At 33.0% G+C, this 18,876-nt stretch overlaps 5 protein-coding genes and 1 long non-coding RNA gene across 9 annotated transcripts; 4 read left to right on the top strand and 2 right to left on the bottom strand.

Annotated features, from left to right (window-relative positions):
- Positions 1-268: 268 nt before the first annotated feature.
- LOC136417250 (protein DENND6B) lies at positions 269-3,662 on the bottom strand. Its single transcript, XM_066402851.1, has 8 exons — positions 3,276-3,662; positions 2,881-3,150; positions 2,618-2,803; positions 2,354-2,565; positions 2,096-2,298; positions 1,770-2,041; positions 1,109-1,330; positions 269-1,052 (listed from the first exon to the last, which is right to left on the bottom strand). The coding sequence occupies exons 1-8, from the start codon at positions 3,402-3,404 to the stop codon at positions 858-860; spliced, it is 1,689 nt and encodes a 562-aa protein (XP_066258948.1). The 5' UTR covers positions 3,405-3,662; the 3' UTR covers positions 269-857.
- Positions 3,663-4,504: 842 nt separating this feature from the next.
- LOC136417292 (nischarin) lies at positions 4,505-6,263 on the top strand. The gene is made up of 4 exons (XM_066402922.1): positions 4,505-4,978; positions 5,035-5,217; positions 5,267-5,434; positions 5,531-6,263. Exons 1-4 carry the CDS (start codon positions 4,538-4,540, stop codon positions 6,116-6,118), a joined length of 1,380 nt encoding a protein of 459 aa, XP_066259019.1. The 5' UTR covers positions 4,505-4,537; the 3' UTR covers positions 6,119-6,263.
- An 838-nt stretch (positions 6,264-7,101) lies between these two features.
- LOC136417226 (pyruvate dehydrogenase phosphatase regulatory subunit, mitochondrial-like) lies at positions 7,102-11,336 on the bottom strand. 3 transcript variants are annotated; one of them, XM_066402808.1, is made up of 15 exons: positions 11,264-11,336; positions 10,852-11,137; positions 10,582-10,796; positions 10,120-10,281; positions 9,946-10,068; positions 9,701-9,889; positions 9,475-9,647; positions 9,277-9,425; positions 9,058-9,212; positions 8,756-8,895; positions 8,248-8,396; positions 7,875-8,196; positions 7,673-7,822; positions 7,431-7,603; positions 7,102-7,379 (listed from the first exon to the last, which is right to left on the bottom strand). In XM_066402808.1, exons 2-15 carry the CDS (start codon positions 11,127-11,129, stop codon positions 7,136-7,138), a joined length of 2,622 nt encoding a protein of 873 aa, XP_066258905.1. In that variant the 5' UTR covers positions 11,130-11,137; positions 11,264-11,336; the 3' UTR covers positions 7,102-7,135. The 3 variants fall into 3 exon arrangements, with proteins under 3 accessions (XP_066258905.1, XP_066258904.1, XP_066258906.1); XM_066402807.1 differs by having other exon boundaries at positions 9,277-9,431; positions 9,481-9,647; positions 11,264-11,335; XM_066402809.1 differs by lacking the exons at positions 10,582-10,796; positions 11,264-11,336 and having other exon boundaries at positions 9,277-9,431; positions 9,481-9,647; positions 10,852-10,991.
- Positions 9,308-10,315, top strand: LOC136417227 (uncharacterized). The gene is made up of 2 exons (XR_010752783.1): positions 9,308-9,431; positions 9,481-10,315. It is a non-coding gene; the product is annotated as an uncharacterized lncRNA (long non-coding RNA).
- Positions 11,337-11,828: 492 nt separating the features above from the next.
- Positions 11,829-13,584, top strand: LOC136417232 (ubiquitin-conjugating enzyme E2 N). 2 transcript variants are annotated; one of them, XM_066402813.1, is made up of 2 exons: positions 11,829-12,471; positions 12,532-13,584. In XM_066402813.1, exons 1-2 carry the CDS (start codon positions 12,039-12,041, stop codon positions 12,555-12,557), a joined length of 459 nt encoding a protein of 152 aa, XP_066258910.1. In that variant the 5' UTR covers positions 11,829-12,038; the 3' UTR covers positions 12,558-13,584. The 2 variants fall into 2 exon arrangements, with proteins under 2 accessions (XP_066258910.1, XP_066258911.1); XM_066402814.1 differs by having other exon boundaries at positions 11,829-13,584.
- A 1,482-nt stretch (positions 13,585-15,066) lies between these two features.
- On the top strand, positions 15,067-18,066 carry Scsalpha1 (Succinyl-coenzyme A synthetase alpha subunit 1). Its single transcript, XM_066402801.1, has 7 exons — positions 15,067-15,306; positions 16,222-16,448; positions 16,781-16,898; positions 16,951-17,163; positions 17,226-17,401; positions 17,460-17,614; positions 17,675-18,066. The coding sequence occupies exons 1-7, from the start codon at positions 15,273-15,275 to the stop codon at positions 17,733-17,735; spliced, it is 984 nt and encodes a 327-aa protein (XP_066258898.1). The 5' UTR covers positions 15,067-15,272; the 3' UTR covers positions 17,736-18,066.
- The last annotated feature ends 810 nt before the right edge of the window (positions 18,067-18,876 follow it).

Here is an 18,876-nt window from a genome sequence, read left to right as displayed (position 1 = left end):
TCAAAAAATGAACATCAAAATAAATCACTATTACCTGTGATACTAACTGCCAATTATTTTTGGCTTATTTTTCAATGAAATTTATCATGTTCTTCGATTCGAATTATTACATTTCTTATTCTTATTTACAATTATCATTTATTGTTTCCAGCGTTCAATCATTTTATACAGTTCTACTGCATTTAATTCCAGTTTCAGAGTGGTACTCTCGAGATTAGTTTATTTACCTTCACCACGTTGCAGTGTCCATTAATTAAAAAACAAACAATTTATTTCAAAAATAAACGTCTATTGATCTTAAATATTTTTGAGTATATGTAATAAAAACTGATCAGCTGTCGCTGAAGGACTGTTAATGCAACATTGGTTATTTAACAAATGTTCTTTTATATAAAAACTTATACATATTCCCTCGATTAACAATCGTATCTCCACAAGACGAGATATAAACTTCTATAAACATTGAGTATTAGTCGACAACCTTTACAATGAGCCTAATTGTTAAACAAATAAGTAGAAAAAATAAAAACTCATTAACCGTTTTAAAATTAAAATTCAACACGCCTTGGCACACAGCATCAATTACACTCTGCAATAATTTCTTGTTAACACGGTTGACTCATACTTTATCAATTACACTACTTCATTTAACATAACGTCACAGGAAGAAGAAAAATGAGACAAATTTGAATAAGTCTTCTCCTTTGTACATAAACTTATCAGATCTCCAAAACTATCGAAAAGGTTTAAAGTAATTAAGGCTTCATAATAGTATCTACAGCTTTTCAACAAGCACGCAAAGGGCTAGAAAAAAACTTTCCTGAAATACTAAAATTTCCAGCCCCTGCAAACCAGTATCATGAAATTTTTAATATGTTTTTCAAGTCTTCTGGGAGTGATGTTATGACATCTTCAATTCTTTGATTTAATTGTCTCTTGACCGTTTCACTAACTGGAATATTATTTTCACATTCACCTAATTTATTTTTTAACCTCAGCACCATATCCACTACTTCAACTTCCGGCCTATCTTGCACCCAATTTTTAAGATCCTGAATCATAGAGAAAATGTATTTTAAACCTGTAACGTCATAAATATTTTACTTACAGCTTTTGAAAGGGCTTCAGTGTGAAGGGCTTGCAATTTCTGTGAGAGTTCTCTATGTCGCGTATTGTACCAAGAATTAAAATTTCGAGATCTAAAAAACTTCCTGTAAAGACCTATCCAATCTCCTTTTATATTGGTTTTATTTAAAGTTAACTGAGGTCCTCCCGTATCTAGAGTTGCAAAGAAGTGTTCTGGGTTAAATGGGCTTGGAATCGGAGCAGCCTGCAAAATACAGAAAATAATCACGACTTATTATACCTATGCTAACTGAAAACAGAACACCCACTAATGATGGTTTGATTTAAATCATTTTTAGTATTCAAACCCACTTCAGCACTTCTTAAATTTGCCAAGTTAATGAAAATTTGCTGGCCTTCTGGTTGTAAGTATATAAAAGTTTTCCAAAGAGCATCATATGATAATAAATAATATCCTAAGGATACTTTGCTGTTCTACTGTTACCATATTTACACTGCAACATTATCCAAAAAATCCTGATGAAACACAAATGCATGCATGAATAGTTAAGAAACTGATAATTTTTAGTATTCATACAAACATATACACCAAAAATTATTTAAATTAGACTGTTATACTGGGCGTTCTATTTTCTATGTCACATAGAATATTTTCCTTCTGATAACTGACAATAATACTCCACCTTAAAAGCAGACACATCTTTCTGCAATGGCATCAGACTGGCTATATACCTCTCTAGAGGATACATAAAACTATGAGTAAGTTCTACTAAATGCTTTCTAAGTAATGCAGATTGAGCTTCATCAGGTCTATTTGAGTTTACTCCTGACATTAATTTCTTAATGATATTTTTGTCTTTTTGTAAAAAAGTTTTATACGAGCTGTAAATGCCTGATGAATTTTCTGATATCTTTGTTACAGCTGGTTTCCTTAATTTGTATTTTGAATTTTGACCTAGAGATATTAACAAATTATCTAATATTTACTCTATTTTATCTGTTAACTTACCAATATCATCATTTAATATTATAGTGTGAGGCCAATGTTGGAATGTTTTGGTGAAAAATGGATTAGTAACTCCTAATATTGCAGGTGGAGGAAAACGTTGAAATCTTTCTTTGCTAGTGTATTGCTTATATTGCTTAAATTCACTGTCATGTATTGTAAAGTAAGGTCGATAATCCCCACAAAATTGAAGTGGAGAAATTAACCTTAAACAGGAAAATCTGTTAAGATCACTTGTTAACTCACATTTATTTAATTTACCTAGTTAATGCTAAAACCATAGAAGAACAATTAGTGGGTGATGAAGCCATAACAACAATTGGTTCTGATGTTATTACTAATTCCCATAATAAATGAATATGTGATAATACAGGTTTGAAAAGCTCAAAAATGTTAAAGTCTTCCACTTGTGTTAAAACTCTGTTATCTCCTGTTATTTCATATCCTCGAATAGAGTTTACTGGTATGCAAGTCTAAAAACTTTCATAATAACCACAAAAGAAATAAATAAACATTCAAAACTACCTGAAATACATGTCCTAATACAGGCAATGCAATATTTGTTGCAGAAGTGGGAGGTGGCCACTTTTCTATGTTATGACAAACTCCCTCTAAACATTTATTTCCATGATCAAAATATTCAGGTGCAATATAACTACATATTTCAGTGAATAAATTATTGAATGGAAGATATGATAGAAGTACAACACTCTGAAAACATGTTTGTTAGTAATAAATGACTGAAGTTATTCAAATAAAAATCCTTTGCAAACAACAATGTTACTGACCTTTTGAAAGTAGCCTCTAGGCAAATTGATATCTCTGACTTGTCTGAAATAAACATAGCCCCACATGTAGCCCTCATCTATTTTCAAGGAGGGTGGACATTTATTATTATAATTGGCATGTTCAGGTTTTAAAACTCTTTTAGTTTTACATGGGAGCCTTACAACAAACTTTGTATCTCCCATACATCCTGAGTTTGAGTCTGGAAAAGCTGAGTAACATATATTTGATGTTTCTTGTTCTGTTAAATGTATGTGTTTGGGATACTTGACCTAGAATTTGAGAATAATTCTGGAATAAGAAGACTGTTCTCGAGATATTAACTAAAGAACGTAAGTAGTCGTTTGCAAATAGTGAAGGGGTACTAATTAAATTAATATGAGATATGCTGATATACCTCTAGTGCTTGTCCCAATTCCAAATCAAACGTTACCACACAAATACAATGCAGCCAGTTAGTAAATCCTTCCCAGGAGTTTTCAGTTGCTATTTCGGTGTTAGTTTCGTTGTTTGGCCCATCTGTCATGTTTATTTATAGAAAATAAACTTAATAAAAACAAACATAATTTATTATCTTAAAAAATTTTAATGAGCAACAAAAAACCATTTAAAGTACAGAGGCTGACAGGACTGCCGCTCAGATTGAGCAAATGACGTTAACTAGGTCGCGTTCCGAAATCAAACAACAAATGTGAGAGGTGAGTGTGTTATCAACACATTTTGGCTTAATGACACTCAACCGTGCCGCCCTCTCTGATCGAGGCACCTAATTGCATCTGCAGTATATACCTCAATCTAGAGGAAAAAGCAAGTTGATTAAATAGATGAAAGAGAACTTTTATTTCACTGCAGATTCTCATGAATTTAGAATAAATCAAAGAGTGAGAGTTACAAAAGTTAAACATTTTTTTAGCCAAAGTTCTCGACGAGTTTAAATGAGAGCCTGTTTTTTTTCTTTAGTTCTGGACATTTGGCGAAGGAAATTGCAGGGGCAATCACAAATAGCTCCCTGCTCTCTTACACTAACTAAACCATTAAACAATTTTTCAACAACAGCTTTCCTGCTTCACATCACATTGAGCAATAATCAGTGATAATAAACGTAGATCGAGAATAATCCTTAAAATAATATAACAATAAACAACAGAACATGAACAGGACAAAATCATAACAGATTTTAGGCGCCATTTTTATGGAAGTTTTCATTAAGTTTCCTAATTTATTCAAACTGTAATCACTCATGAGAATTAATCAGCTTGCGTAAATTAAGTCCTTGCCCTTGTGGCTCTGGCTGCACTACGACCTGTAGTACAACCTATGAAGATCCTTTGAATATACATTTTCAGTTGTCTCTCCTTCGTTGTCCGGTGCAAATTCACCGTAGATGTCAAATTTCGAATTTTGATCCCTTTGATGCTGAAGAGTATAAGCCCAATAGAGTATTTAATGCTGATAATTAATAATATAAAAATAAATATTTAAAAGTAGTTCTGACGAATCGCACTACTAGTTTACTCAAACGCAAGATTGCTAGTTCTAGTTTCACTACTATTTAATAAGAATGGCTAGGAGAAGTAAGTAACTAACCCCACTTTTTCAGTTTTCATTAGAAATTGACATTTAAAAGGGAGCTGAAAAAAATTGTAAATAACCTTTTAAATGGCCTGTTTGTGGCACCACCAAACCGAGACAACACTCGAAATTCCATCGACAGAGTTGTTTTCGAACGTAACTTATTATATAATCCTTGTTACAGTAGGAGAAGTTAAATGGAAAGTCAAACATCGATACAAGGACTTCTACAACCTACATAACAGACTCGTACTTGACCATGGAGTTTCGAAAGACATTTTGCCTTCAAAAAAGGTTATTGGGAATAAGTCTAATGAATTCGTAGAAAGCAGACGTAACGCCCTTGAAAAATATTTACAAAAAATCCTCACATTTCTAAAGCGAATGATGCCTAAAGTGTTTGTCGAATTCTTGGACTTTCATCTATATGACATTTATTTTATACTTCAGGAATTATCTTTAAAGTGTTACGCTGAAGCCGATTTCATTTTATCATCAACTAAGACATACACACTAACACCATTGGAGGTTTGCTAGTTCACACTTTATAGAAAATTTAATTAAATATTTTCTATTTTTTGCAGTTGCATGCTATAAGCGAGTTTTTAAAAGTGCCTTTTCCTGAAGTGGAAAATAGGCTTGATTTAGGGCCTATATTAGACATGTGTTCACAGCTGGAAAATCTAACAATTGCAGGTAGTTCTAATAACTACCTTCAAAGTAGTATTGTATTAAATAAACTCCCATTTGAAATTACTCATCTGAAGGTATATTTGATAACAATTATTTGCATTGAAATAAATGGATTCATTTCAGATACAAAATAGTTTATATTTGAAAAATGTATCTTTTAAAATGATACATTCCCTTGGAAACTTACGAAACACTCTTAGTTCATTGAAAGTTAGTTACACTACTACAGAAAATGTAAGTGATGTACTGCAATGTGATATTCTGCATAAAAACACAATTGAAGGAAGCGAGGTAATTATCTATTATTGTAAATTTAGTACTATGTGCTTTATTGTGCACATTATTTAAGAATTTATTCATATTATAATATTTTTTACTTCATTTAAGAAATGGTTGGCATTGGAAACCTTGGATCTTAGCCACAACAATATTATTGATATAGATAAAACAATAAGTCTGGCAGTGAATTTGAAGCATTTAGTACTCAATGATAACAAAATTTCAACTATATCAAACCTTACTCACTTACCAAAACTAGAGCACCTAAGCATTATCAATAATTTAATTACAATATGTGATGAGTTACACACAAAAGTGGGCAACATAAAAACTATGAACCTGTCTCAGAATAACATTGTAACTGCCAAAGGATTCTGCAAAGTATATTCTTTGGAAAATTTAGACTTAAGTTGCAATAAAATTACTGATGTGGAAGAATTAGAATATTTAGGAAAATTGCCTTGTCTTGAAAATATGAGGCTAACTGGTAACAGTGTTTCAACTGAAGTTGATTACAGGGTAAAAGTATTAGAATTGTTTGGAGAAAGAGCAAAAGACATATATTTAGACAATGAAAAGGCTTCCCAGGCTGAATTAGACAAAGTATCGGTATTAAGGGCTTTGAGGATAGTCAAAGAAGGGAAGACACCAGATTTATCAATAGAAAAGTCAGATAATTCAAGCAGTTCAGGATAATGCCCTCTTTGAAATGGAAGGTTTTATTAGAAATTGGACAGAATCTAATGGTAGGTTATTTACATTCAAACATCTGTGATATAGTAAAGTAACAAATTGTTTTAGTTAATTAATAAAAAATGTTGTTTTTATGTCGGATGTTGCTGAAAGTAATATATTTTATTATTGGCTTTATTGGTCTTTTTTATTGTTATGTAATTATAATATTTAAATTTTAAAAATAAACACACCTTTGTATCCTATGTGTGATAAAACCGTAAATGCAAAAAATGAATTACAGAAATGCACACTTTGGGAATAGTTATCCTTTACGGCCTTAATGCAATAGATAAATGAGAATAAACAAATAGGAGAAAGGCTTGCAAAATATAGACCATTTTGGGCCCGTCATGTCCCATCTAAGTGAAGTTATAGTGGTCCCGCCAACTCGATGAATCCCACGAGTGTATGGGGTATGTCTGATCTCGTTAAGCAATAAAATGTGTTTGTCCAATTACTGTACTCTAGCACGTATTGCAGTTGGATATTCCGCAAACACGTACCTTTATGCTGATGTCGGAGGCGACAATGACAAGTCAGTACGTCGGCCAGAATCCTCACGTTCTTCCTTTCGAACCGAAGGAAAAACCTCGCTTAACAGCTATACCTGGTAAGTCGTTCAGCGGTGCAAAAACATTTGCTCAATCATCGCCCTTGATAATAGGAATGCCACGCTTCAAAAGATCCCCACTATCTGTGTAAGCCTGTAGGTCACCGTACCACATCTTTTCTCCAGGATAGTTTTCCACCGTGGGTTTTTTTGCATTTGAAAATTAGCTTCTTGAAAGGCAGCTGCCTTCAAAAACCCCCTTGAAAACATATGATAACTGGTTTAATGCATTGTCAGTATTTATGTACTTTCTTATGCCCTATAAATACGTAGATGCACAAATAAAAACAAAATGATTACATTTCAGTAACTTGTAATATGTAATTAAAACACATTAAAACTCTACTATCACAGAGCCAAATAACATGCTAATGCGAAATGTCACTTTTATATTTTATGGGTGTAGGTCTATATTCTTTTTTCTCATGATGTCCACTAGCCGAGGTGGGGGCATGTAAATAGGGAGTTGCACTAAATCTATGACCAGCAATGTCTACTTCATATGAAGCGTCTTTGGCAAGAATGTAGTCTCTTGTTACTATTCTATTCTCTACTTTAGCAGGTCGCGTAATGAAGCCCAAACAAATCAATTTATTGGCTCCAAAACCATACCTGAAATTTCAATTTTCTAAACGATTAAATAATTTAATAAAGCCCTCTTACCCTGCAGATGTAACTGTGCCTACAAACTCATTGTTTCTGTAGAGTGGCTCTCCACCCCAAGGCCAAATATCAACATCTGGATCGATATCATTGAAATGGAAAAACACAAGTCTTTTCCTAACACCGGAATTACTTTGTTTCAATAATGCTTCTTTGCCAATAAAATTTTCTTTCTGAAATCATAAAGATAAAAAAAAGAAATTGTATATCAGCTTTCCTCTTCAATTCAAATCCAAACAAACCTTATCTAACTTAACGCTCCAATCATTGCCAGCCTCAAAGGGTGTAGTAAAACTATTCAATTCTTCAGCCCAAAAGGGGATAAACCTTTCCAATCGCATATAACGTTGAGTTATTACCCCCACGTCTCGAACTCCATAATCTCTTCCTACCTACATTTCAACAGTTAAAGACTGCAGCATTATTTCATAAAATGACACTCACAGTCATTAACTTGTAATAGACATGAAGGGCGTATTCAGAAGGAATGTACAAGCAGTATCCAGGTTCTCCAGTATGAGTAAAAGACATTACCATAACATCAGAAGCGTAACCAACGTTTACTTTCATGTAAGAAAAAGGAGTCATCTTGAAATCACTATTAGATAGCTCCGTCAGCAATTGAATTGACTTAGGACCAACAACATTCAATACTGTATACATTGATGTTACGTCATTTAAGACCACTCTAGTGTGATTTGGTAAATTTCTTCTCATCCATTCATAAACCCTCGTTTGTTGACTTGTAGGAGAAACCATAAAATAACTAAAATAATATCAGTGAGCGTCAACCTTGCAACTCTTAAAAAGATTTAACCTGTTTGGACTTTGTCGAACAAGCATGCAATCATTTTCATATCCACCTCTGATATTTTGCATTCCTGTGTGTACAATAGTTCCAACAGGTATGTCGATATCATTCGAACAAATTTTCTGCAAGTATTGCACTACTTCATTGCCAGGAGACTGTAATTAATTTACGTCCAATTTATCCTTATTTTAAGACAATTGAGAAACATATTTATTATTTACAGCGAATATCAAGCATTATATATGTACAGACACAAATAAAAACGAAAATCGAAATCTACTGGATGCTTAAATATTTTAAGGGCATTTTGAGGGCAATTGTTTTGCTTTTGAGAGCTAACAGAGATTAAATTAAAACTGAGTGGGAGGGAAAAAATCAAATTAGAGCCACTATTTTGAGTAGTAACAAATCTGCAAGAAAAACACAAATTTTAGTGAAAAAGAAAGGGTAAAAAGCTTTACCAACATGCACGACATTATCGGAACATTTCTATTGAGATCACCAAGGATTGTACCTTTATTTCAATCTTTGAAAATGAAGACATATCTATTATACCCACTCCTTCTATGCAAGCTAGATATTCTTCTTTCACAAAATCGAAAAACTTAGGCTTGAAAAATGTGCCCTGGGGCATTTGAAGCTGCCTATGCCCTTCTGAAATTGTAGGCAGACATCTTTAGAATTATGGTAACAGTGTCACACAAGAGACCGCAGCACAATATAAGAAAATTTTTAAAAAAATGTTGTTTCATGATGCGGACTTTGTACGACGCAACATGAACATATATATTCAAACAAATTACCCTCTTTACATACTTTCGTAGGTTGTGTCAAAATAGAGAGCTCTTTCATATGCCATTTTGATTCCAAATACAGCTCCTCTAGTTTGTAAAACGCTGTATAAAGGAGAACAACGCAACTCTCTAGCATATTTATATTCACATTGAAATGGATATAGAATCGAGTAATGTCTAAAAATTATCATTCATTGGCATGTTAGAACACTCAACATTCAAATTTCAATTAAAAACTTACCTTCCCACCACTTCTTTGATTCTTTGTTTCAAATAATGCCGGCTGTTATGAACATTCAAAAATCTTTGTAAAATAAAAGGTAATAAATCCTGCCGTGGTTGCCCCTCTATTATCCACTCAGCCACAGCCTTTCCGATGCCACCAGCCCCCTTTAAGTAACTTCGTATTCAAAATGAAAATAATGCAATCTTCACTTGCCTGTAGAGAGTTTCCATTCATTCCGCAGGCAACGAAATAGTTTTTTACTTCCGGAGCTTCTCCCAAAATCCATCTTCCATCGGGAGTGAAATTATCTGGCGAGTTCACCAATTCGGGTTCAGGACACCCTTCCAAAATAGGAAATCTATTGATTGCGCTTTCCCACAAAGGGCCTGAAACGACTTTCATCCATCTATTTGAAATCATTATTCGCAACTTAACCTACGAAAATGATTTCTGTCTTGCTTAACGTAATTTTTCCAATCTTTAGGAACCATTCCTTTTTCAAATGCTGGTTTCGCCTCACGTTCAAACCATCCAACCATTAAGCCCCTGTTATATTCTCTAGCGTACATGTGATTGTCATAATCACGGATTATAGGGAGAGATTCTTGCATATTCTCATCTAAAACTCCTAAGAAATGTTTTGTTTACAGAGGGGTAATAAAGACAAATTATTAGAACTCTAACCAGTTGTAGCATAAAAATGTTCTGCAGGGTAAGCAGGAATCCTTACATTTGGACTACATTGCAACCCAAGTTCTCGAGCCCACATCCCTGCACAATTGACGAAATATTCACAATGTATAATCCCTAAGAAGGTATATATTAGGCTGACTGATAATATTAGTTTAAGATATATACCCTTGTCCATTTCAACTGCGTAGACAACATCATTATTTGTTAGAACTTTTTTTACAGTTGTATTTTCAATATATTTAGCGCCTCCTTTTTGAGCCAATAAAGCTAAAGTGTCACATATTGCTTTGGGATTAATAACTGCATCATCAGGCACCCAAGCAGCACCTAGAATAAAACTTTCAGGTGCTGCATTTGAAAATGTAAGTTTTTTTGCTTTTAGAATTTAACTCAAAAATGAAAAAACTTCATAATGATTTTTCAACTTTTTTCATTTAGCTTTTTCTATTTTTTATAGTTTTCAAGACACCCCTATATGTATGCCCAATTTGGGACTCACTATATATCAAAAATCTAAAACTTTAATACCCTATAGTTTAGTAATAAAGCATTCATTATTAAAAAAGTAGTTTATAGAACTACATAATTGTAGTTCTGCTGCAGAAAACTTGACCACTCTGTATATACCTTCAAGATCATCAACTTTAATATATGGATGAATTTTTTGAATGTCTGTCCGACTTAGCAATTCACAGTGTAACCCTGTGGGTATATTATATGCCACCCTTCTCTTAAGGGCTATAAGCCTATCTTTCGTTTGAGCTAAATTCAAACTCCCACATTGTTTTAGATCAACATCATAGCCCATATTTTGTAATTTCTTATATAAATTAATACTATACCTAAAACAGCTACATGTATACCTACTAATTAGACTTGAATTAAAACCTGGATTACCATATGACATTTCTATGTGAAATTGGTTTAAATAGGCCTAAAGTGCCTGACCCAAAATGAGAAGTCCCACTACCAATTTTCCTTTGTTCAACAACTGTAATATCATTCCATCCACTTTGAACCAGGTGATATGCAACGGAGTTGGCCACAACTCCTGCTCCAGCAATAACAACTCTAGATTGTGTGGGAATTGTCACATATGCAGCAGTGAAGGTAATGTGAGCACATTCATGTGAGACTTGAAATAGTCGATGTGGATGTGAAAAGACTCTATTCATTGTGTTCCCTAGAAGAAATGATGGGGAACTTTATTCAACCTGGTAGTACTACTATTATTAGACAAAAAACGGATACTGTTCTATTTTTTTTTATTATGAAATTTATTTAATTTTATTGAATATATATTACTCACTTTTATTGTCGTTTTCTTTCTTAATGGACTTCTTGAACGTTAAATGTTTATTTTAATCAATAAAGTTTTTTAAATACATATTTACAATATTTACATTGATTGAACAAATTGAATAATTTAAATAAAAAAAACAAACATACGCACAAAAACGGGCTTCGTTGGACGATTATGACGTTGGTGTAACAACGAACAATTGGGTGTCACACTTCGGAACCAAAAATAACTTCATCTTCTCCTCGTCTGACATTACACGCAAAAAGGATAGGTATACCGTTCGGGCCGCACTAACACACGATCGTCAATTTTTTAGTAAAAGGGTTTCAAAAATCTGGCGACCTTTTAATCTGCATTAATTCTTGTTTAATTAAAAACGTGATTTAAGAAATTAAATTAATTTTAGCAACTCTTGAAATGTTGAATTATATCCAAAATCCTAATGGATCAGTGCAAGAAGTGACAAATACAAACAAGAAACACAGTTAAATAATGATGTCATTTGAATCAGTTTGTTGGCTACCCTGCTTGCTGCTTGCTGAACTATGCTGTCAGCCGTCATATATTCTTATTCTTTTTTTGCAGACGTCTGGCAAGAAAAAGGCAGAACTGAGTGATATGATAAAATTCTTCAATTACCACTAAAATAGTAAATCGCATAGCAAAAGTTGTAATATGATATTGGATGAGTTAACAAGTCAATCAGCCTGAAATTTAAAGTTCAATTTCATTTGTAAAGTGTTAGAAACAAAGGTTTGGGCGCTTAAGTGATAAACAAAAAATGGCAGCCTTACCAAGGAGAATAATCAAGGAAACTCAACGTTTAATGCAAGAGCCGGTGCCAGGAATTAGTGCCGTTCCAGATGATAGTAATGCCCGTTATTTTCACGTTATCGTAACTGGCCCTGAAGATTCACCATTCGAAGGTGGGCTGTTTAAGTTAGAATTGTTCCTGCCTGAAGACTACCCTATGTCTGCCCCAAAAGTTCGTTTTATTACGAAAATATATCATCCAAACATAGACAGACTAGGTAGAATTTGTCTAGATATTCTAAAAGATAAATGGTCTCCTGCACTTCAAATACGTACAGTGCTCTTATCCATTCAAGCCTTATTGAGTGCACCCAATCCTGATGATCCCCTAGCCAATGATGTTGCAGAGTTATGGAAAGTAAATGAGTCTGAAGCAATTAGAAACGCTAAAGAGTGGACACGTAGATATGCTATGGACAATTAAACTGTGCTTGTTGATCAAGCATTGTCACTTTTTCTAGGTACCCATGAGCATCAGATTGTATAGACTGGCATAATTATTGTAAGTAGGTTGGTACTGTTGGAAAAGAGTTGTATTTGCACTCACAAATATAAAGTAATAAAATTGAATCCCTGCATTTATCACCAGCGCTGACCTAGCTTATTTCAGTTCCATATTTTTTGTACCATTTTTAATAGGATTTATGTATAAGAGTGTTGTTTTATAATTAGTGTATTACCATTCCTATTGAATGGCCAGCATGAGTTTTAAAATATATTGAGACTTAAAAATCATAATATGTATTCTCTATCTGGCCTTTGAGCTCAAGCTATTTTATTTTCCTATTTAAGTTTGGGTGCCAGTCTAATCATTCTGAATATTGTCTGTCAATAAAACATTCCAAATCACTGTCATCTTAAATATTTTCATTATTTTCAACAATTTCTTTTTTGTTTTCTTCAGCTAGCACTGAAGTTCAAGTAAATTATAAATTTGAGTCCTTACTTATATTCATTTTTAAAGAGTTAATAAAACATATCATTTATATTTTTTCAAAATGCTTTAATTGCAAAGTGCTTTATGTGATTTGGAATGTTATTTATCCCATTATTTAACATGAACCCCCCACTTTGTTTTGTCTTTTGCAGATAGTTTAATTTACCATATTGACATTTCAACACTCTAAGTTAAAAGTTGGATTGTCCTGTTCTGCAATTAGATGTCCAGAAATGCGTTGCAAAATGTTTAAAGTTTATTCTACCTACATAGACTTATTCAAGATGTAGAGCCTTGATGAGTTAAATTCTCAATCCATTTATTTATCCTAATGATACATTACTTTCTTATAATAGTTAACCAAAAAACCATTAAAGTAAGATTATTTATGATTCAAAATGTTTTAGTTTAAAGAGTAAGTTTTATTCTTGACAAATATCCGTAAAGAACATACAACTACCTAAATAATTCAGCTTTGGTATATATTCTGTGCTTAGACATGTTTAAAAGGGTGGAACGTAGTTTGTTGTAAATAATGTTATGTAAGGCTTTTTACGAATAAATTCCTTTCAAAATGTCCATTGTTTCATTTATAAACGCCCAGATTACATTTCAAAACGATTTATTTACGTACGTGAGCGTGTTTGATTATTACAATAATCAGTCTAATTCCTGCAACAAAAAAATCGTTTTTGTCTGATAAAGTTGATAGACTTTAATCGGTGTGAGAACTCATGTTTGTCAGGTTCTTTATTCAAAATTTCAGTATTAATGACACAAATATCAGAATTAAATCAAATAGGTAATAAAGTCATCAGAGAAGCATGCTTTGTTTGATTAGTTGGTAGGTATGGCGTCGTACGGCCCTTGAACAGGCAATTAATATTGATAACAATTTTTGTCAGAGTCAAAAAATATAGTCTGGATGAGAAAACCAGATAAACGTATATAGGGTGACGCCTTCTTCAAGGCTCTTATTTATAGATGACATCTGGCTGCATATTTTCAGGTCAGATTTCCCAGTGAAATTTTATGCAGAGGGTTTTGAAAAATCTTTTATTTGCTTATGAGCTGCTTTATAATTTAAGGCTTCTAAAATATTGCCATTTAAACTTTTACTCTATCTTCTGATTTGCTGCTGAGTTACGGCGCCATATTAAAATGAAAGATTTTACAAAAACCCATATGGATTTTATATGGCATATGGGTTTTTGTAATCCATCAAAAAGGACCCATCTATGTAGGTAGGTATTTTCACATTTGATAAAACATAATAAAATGACTTGTTAGAGTTGTTTTGTCACCATATTGTCATGAAACTTACATACTCTCAGGTTCATGTCTCATACCAAAGACCTAGATCCTAGACAATTGGTAAGCATTATATAACCAATAATATTACCTCCACATGTCAGGTCGATAATCCAATTCCTCAATTCCTTTTGAGGATAGAATGGAAGGACTTCAGACGTACACTGTGTAGAGCAGAGAGATCAATTTTCAGACTTCTCATAACTATAATATTTACATAATCATTCGATGAATCAATGTAGTTTCTAGTGTGACACTCTGTATATGGAAATTCCATTAAAAATTAAAATAAGAAACTGACAGCAGTTTCCGATATAACAGAAAGTGCCTCCACATTGAAAATGGTTTCGATCCATTGTGAGCGTTGTATTTGACTTTATTATATATACATAGGTCGAGTTATATTGGAAAATTATAGTTTTTTCATAATCGCTTAGGTGTGTTTTAAAGCTACACGTGTGGTCGTTTTGACGTCTCAGTGCCCAGAATGTACAAATACTAAAATGAAACTAATATGCTCTATTTTTCAATCAATTTTATATTCCCGCCCAAATTTAAATAGCTATCGACGGAAGAAATCGATAGGCTATGACAATTCTATTATGTAACATTATTAAGCTCTTACGGACATAATGGAGTATATTGAGAGCAATTAGGGTAATCTTATTTCAACAAAACAAAAGTCAATCAAAAGCTGAAATGGTTAATTTGCAGCGGTGGCATCCGTCAACTTTAAACAATTGTTTCATTGGTCGCCTCATTGTCACGTGGTATTGAACGTCTCATTGCCTGCATAACGTAAAATTGCGAAAACTCCCTTTAATCTGTGTATTGGGTGCCCGTGAATCTTTGTAAGGGTTTGAGTAGAGCCGCTAATATATCGAAAAATCAGGCTTCCAGTGATTCATATATGAATTAAAACTCGTTTATTAATTAGGTATAAAATTTTTTGCAATGGCTGTTCCCACCAGGATATTAAAAATTGTTGGTAAGTCTCTGTAATCCTACAATGACCTTACATAATGTGAACACACTCTGGAATTAAAATAGAATAATAGGACCTTGAAATAGAATTTTGAATAAGTGCATATTGTTTTAGGTGTTTTTTGGCACTGTTTTGCATCGGCATCGTTTTTAATCCTTTTTAAAGAAAATTTTTTGCCTTAACCTATATTAGATTGAAGACCAAAGTTCACTAGTTGACTTGTTTTTAATATTTTAAAATGGCCTTTGACACTTGATTCCTTCACCTGAATCTATATAGAATAACTATACTAGCTTTATTTATATTATAATTGAAAGTAATAATTGACCTATATATAGGGAAAATGTGCGATTTTTTCAATTTTTCCATAAAAATTATCCTATAAAAGCCATATTATGAAGTTAATCATTTGAATTATAAATTAAAAACACACACGCTCTCGTACAATTTACCCTATTTGACTTGACCTTTTGATATCTTTATACAAATAGATAATGCAATTGATAATAGACACATGTCAAACATAAGTATATTCCACATAAAGGTTGTGAAGTACATCATTATGACTAAACGTCAAGTTTAAATCATGAGGCACATAATCCCCAGGGAAGGAGTAAGAATCATTTCACATGTTCATGCATTTCACAGTTGCAAACTTACCTAAATTAAGAATCAATTAAATCAGAAACACAAGAATATAACTCATCTTGATTCATTACATCAACAGTGAGGTCTGGTTTGACAATTTCTATGATTAATCATATATGTATGTGTCTTTATTAACCTCCTTTAGATACAAAGCCACAAAACAGTACTTTGCAGCTATTCAATTCACCCAAAAATATTGTCTTAAAGCTAATACTGGAAAAAACATTTTACATCAATTAATAAACTCTGTTGAATATTTTTATATTGCAGGTGTTAAATTTGGCCAGTCCATCCGTTTCACAAGCTATGAGTCCTGCAGGTGGAATTTAAAAATAAATGCCAACACCAAAGTAATTTGCCAGGGATTCACAGGTAAACAGGGTACCTTCCATAGTAAGCAAGCAATTGAATATGGAACTAAGCTTGTTGGGGGAGTTTCCCCTGGCAAAGGAGGGAAAACCCACTTGGATCTTCCAGTTTTCAACTCTGTTAAAGAGGTAAGTATTTTTTTATAGTAATAATTCCTGGATATAACGATATTGCCCAATTATTCCCATTCCCTTTGGTTAAGTGTTTGTTATTACATAAATCACTCTGTTTATCAAAACACATAAAAGCACTTAAAATGCAGGGATGGGTATTGTGTATATCCATAATAACGTACTTTTAGAGTCTAATATACTTGTTGTACATTTAATCTCCTGATAATATAAACTGATACCTTATTAAGTGCTTAATTATAACACATATAATATTTAACTGTGCTTCTAAGAGAAATTTTAAATGCCTAAAAATAAATATAAAATTATTATAAAATATCTGAAAATAGGCCCGTACTGCCACTGGAGCAGATGCTACTGTCATCTATGTGCCACCTCCTGGCGCAGCCAAAGCCATTGATGAAGCAATTGAAGCAGAAATACCGCTTATTGTGTGTATTACAGAAGGTTAGTAGCAATAATTGTGTTATGCCACAATTTCCCTGCATATCTCACTAAGGTATTCCTCAACATGACATGGTGAGAGTAAAACATAAGCTTCTTCGTCAAAGTAAAACCAGACTCATTGGCCCTAACTGTCCTGGAATCATAGCACCAGAACAATGCAAAATCGGCATTATGCCAGGACACATTCACCAGAAAGGCATTGTAGGTGTAGTTTCAAGGTCTGGTACCTTGACCTATGAAGCAGTCCATCAAACTACTCAAGTTGGTAAGTTTTTCTCAAATCACATTTAAAGATTAATCCTCAGTCAAATCACTTCTCCTTTTAAGGTTTGGGTCAGACATTGTGCGTTGGTATTGGAGGAGATCCCTTCAATGGAACAGATTTCATTGACTGTCTTGAAGTATTTTTGAAAGACCCAGAGACAAAAGGTATCATTCTTATTGGAGAAATTGGAGGTGTTGCCGAGGAGCAAGCAGCTGATTACTTGAATAAGCATAATTCAGTGGGTTTGATTATTAAACCTTTCTGGACAATAGATTATCATTTCTTTTTTTCCACAGGGTCCTAATGCTAAACCTGTTGTTTCGTTTATCGCTGGAATATCGGCTCCTCCTGGCCGTAGGATGGGACATGCAGGAGCAATAATCTCTGGTGGAAAAGGCGGAGCTCAAGATAAAATCAACGCTTTGGAGAAAGCGGGAGTTATAGTTACAAGGTATAATTATTATACTATGAAAAAGATCCTTGGAAAATGTTTGTTTTTCTTAACTTTCAGATCACCAGCACAGATGGGCACGGAGTTGTTGAAAGAAATGCGTCGCCTAAATTTGGTCTAGATTAGATTTTAAATAATTTATTGTTACTACCTTTATGTATATAAGAATTAAATGTTAAAAACTCCTCATACTCAAAATTATTCCCTCATGACATACATATATCAAGATGTAACTGTAGATGACAAGTATAATATTTAACCTGTTTTCATAATATCATAGAGCTTTAAATAGGACAATTCTATCGTCAAAATAATGGCATTCGGGGAAGAACACTATTATTGAACGTATTACAGGTTTGAATTTTATAGAAAGCACGAATTTCCAAAAGCACACCAAAGAAATATACTCACACGTAAACGCGATGATTTTAATTATATTGGAGCAATGTTGACTTGTTTTAATGCCTACATAAAATACGTGTTCATCAATATAGCGAAAACTTCGAATAAAACGATTTTAAAGTAACTAAATACTATTATTGAAATGCTTTATGTTGTTCATATACCCAAGTGCTATTTTATCACTCAACCTTCTAAAACACAATTTAACCATGTTTTTTTTATGGCATACGGCGCTATCATTACTACATTTGTTTAATGAAACATGTTTTATATATATATTCTTATTGCGTTTTTTTAAAAATCTCAAGACTTCAAATTGCAAAAGAAACCCGATTTATTGAAGTTAACTTTAAAATTTTCTTCCTGGATTGCATGACCTCTCGTCACAACAGTAACGTTCAGCCAGGTTCACGTAAGAGTTTATTGTTTTTTTCAGAGGAGTATTCCTGGATTGTTTGAGAGATTTACAAAAAGTGTTTTCTTTTCGCTTGCATTCTCAGACTTTCAAGTTATTAAAACAATTTTCTTTTATATATTTTAAAAATGGTAACCTGCCTTCTCCAGTGATTTGCTGATGATATCTAATGCTTTATTTGGCATTGTCTGTTAATTTTGAGAAGTTCTCGTAAAACACTGAAAAATTACATGATCAACGTCACCTATTTGTTCATATTCATATAATTAATTGTCTTTGATACTTATTTTGACGAGGTATTTGGATGTTAAGCAGTGTACAGATCTCATGCGGAATAAGTTCTTGGCTTTAAAGCATGTGCATAAGAGATAGATATATTTATTTGTTTAAATGACGATTTTTGTGAATATGTTATCGCCACGTGTAATAGGTTATCTCAGGGATT

This window comes from Euwallacea similis, chromosome 27 (genome assembly GCF_039881205.1).
Source record: "Euwallacea similis isolate ESF13 chromosome 27, ESF131.1, whole genome shotgun sequence".
Classification (NCBI taxonomy): Eukaryota; Metazoa; Arthropoda; class Insecta; order Coleoptera; family Curculionidae; genus Euwallacea; species Euwallacea similis.
This window is presented reverse-complemented; position numbering and strand designations above follow the sequence as displayed.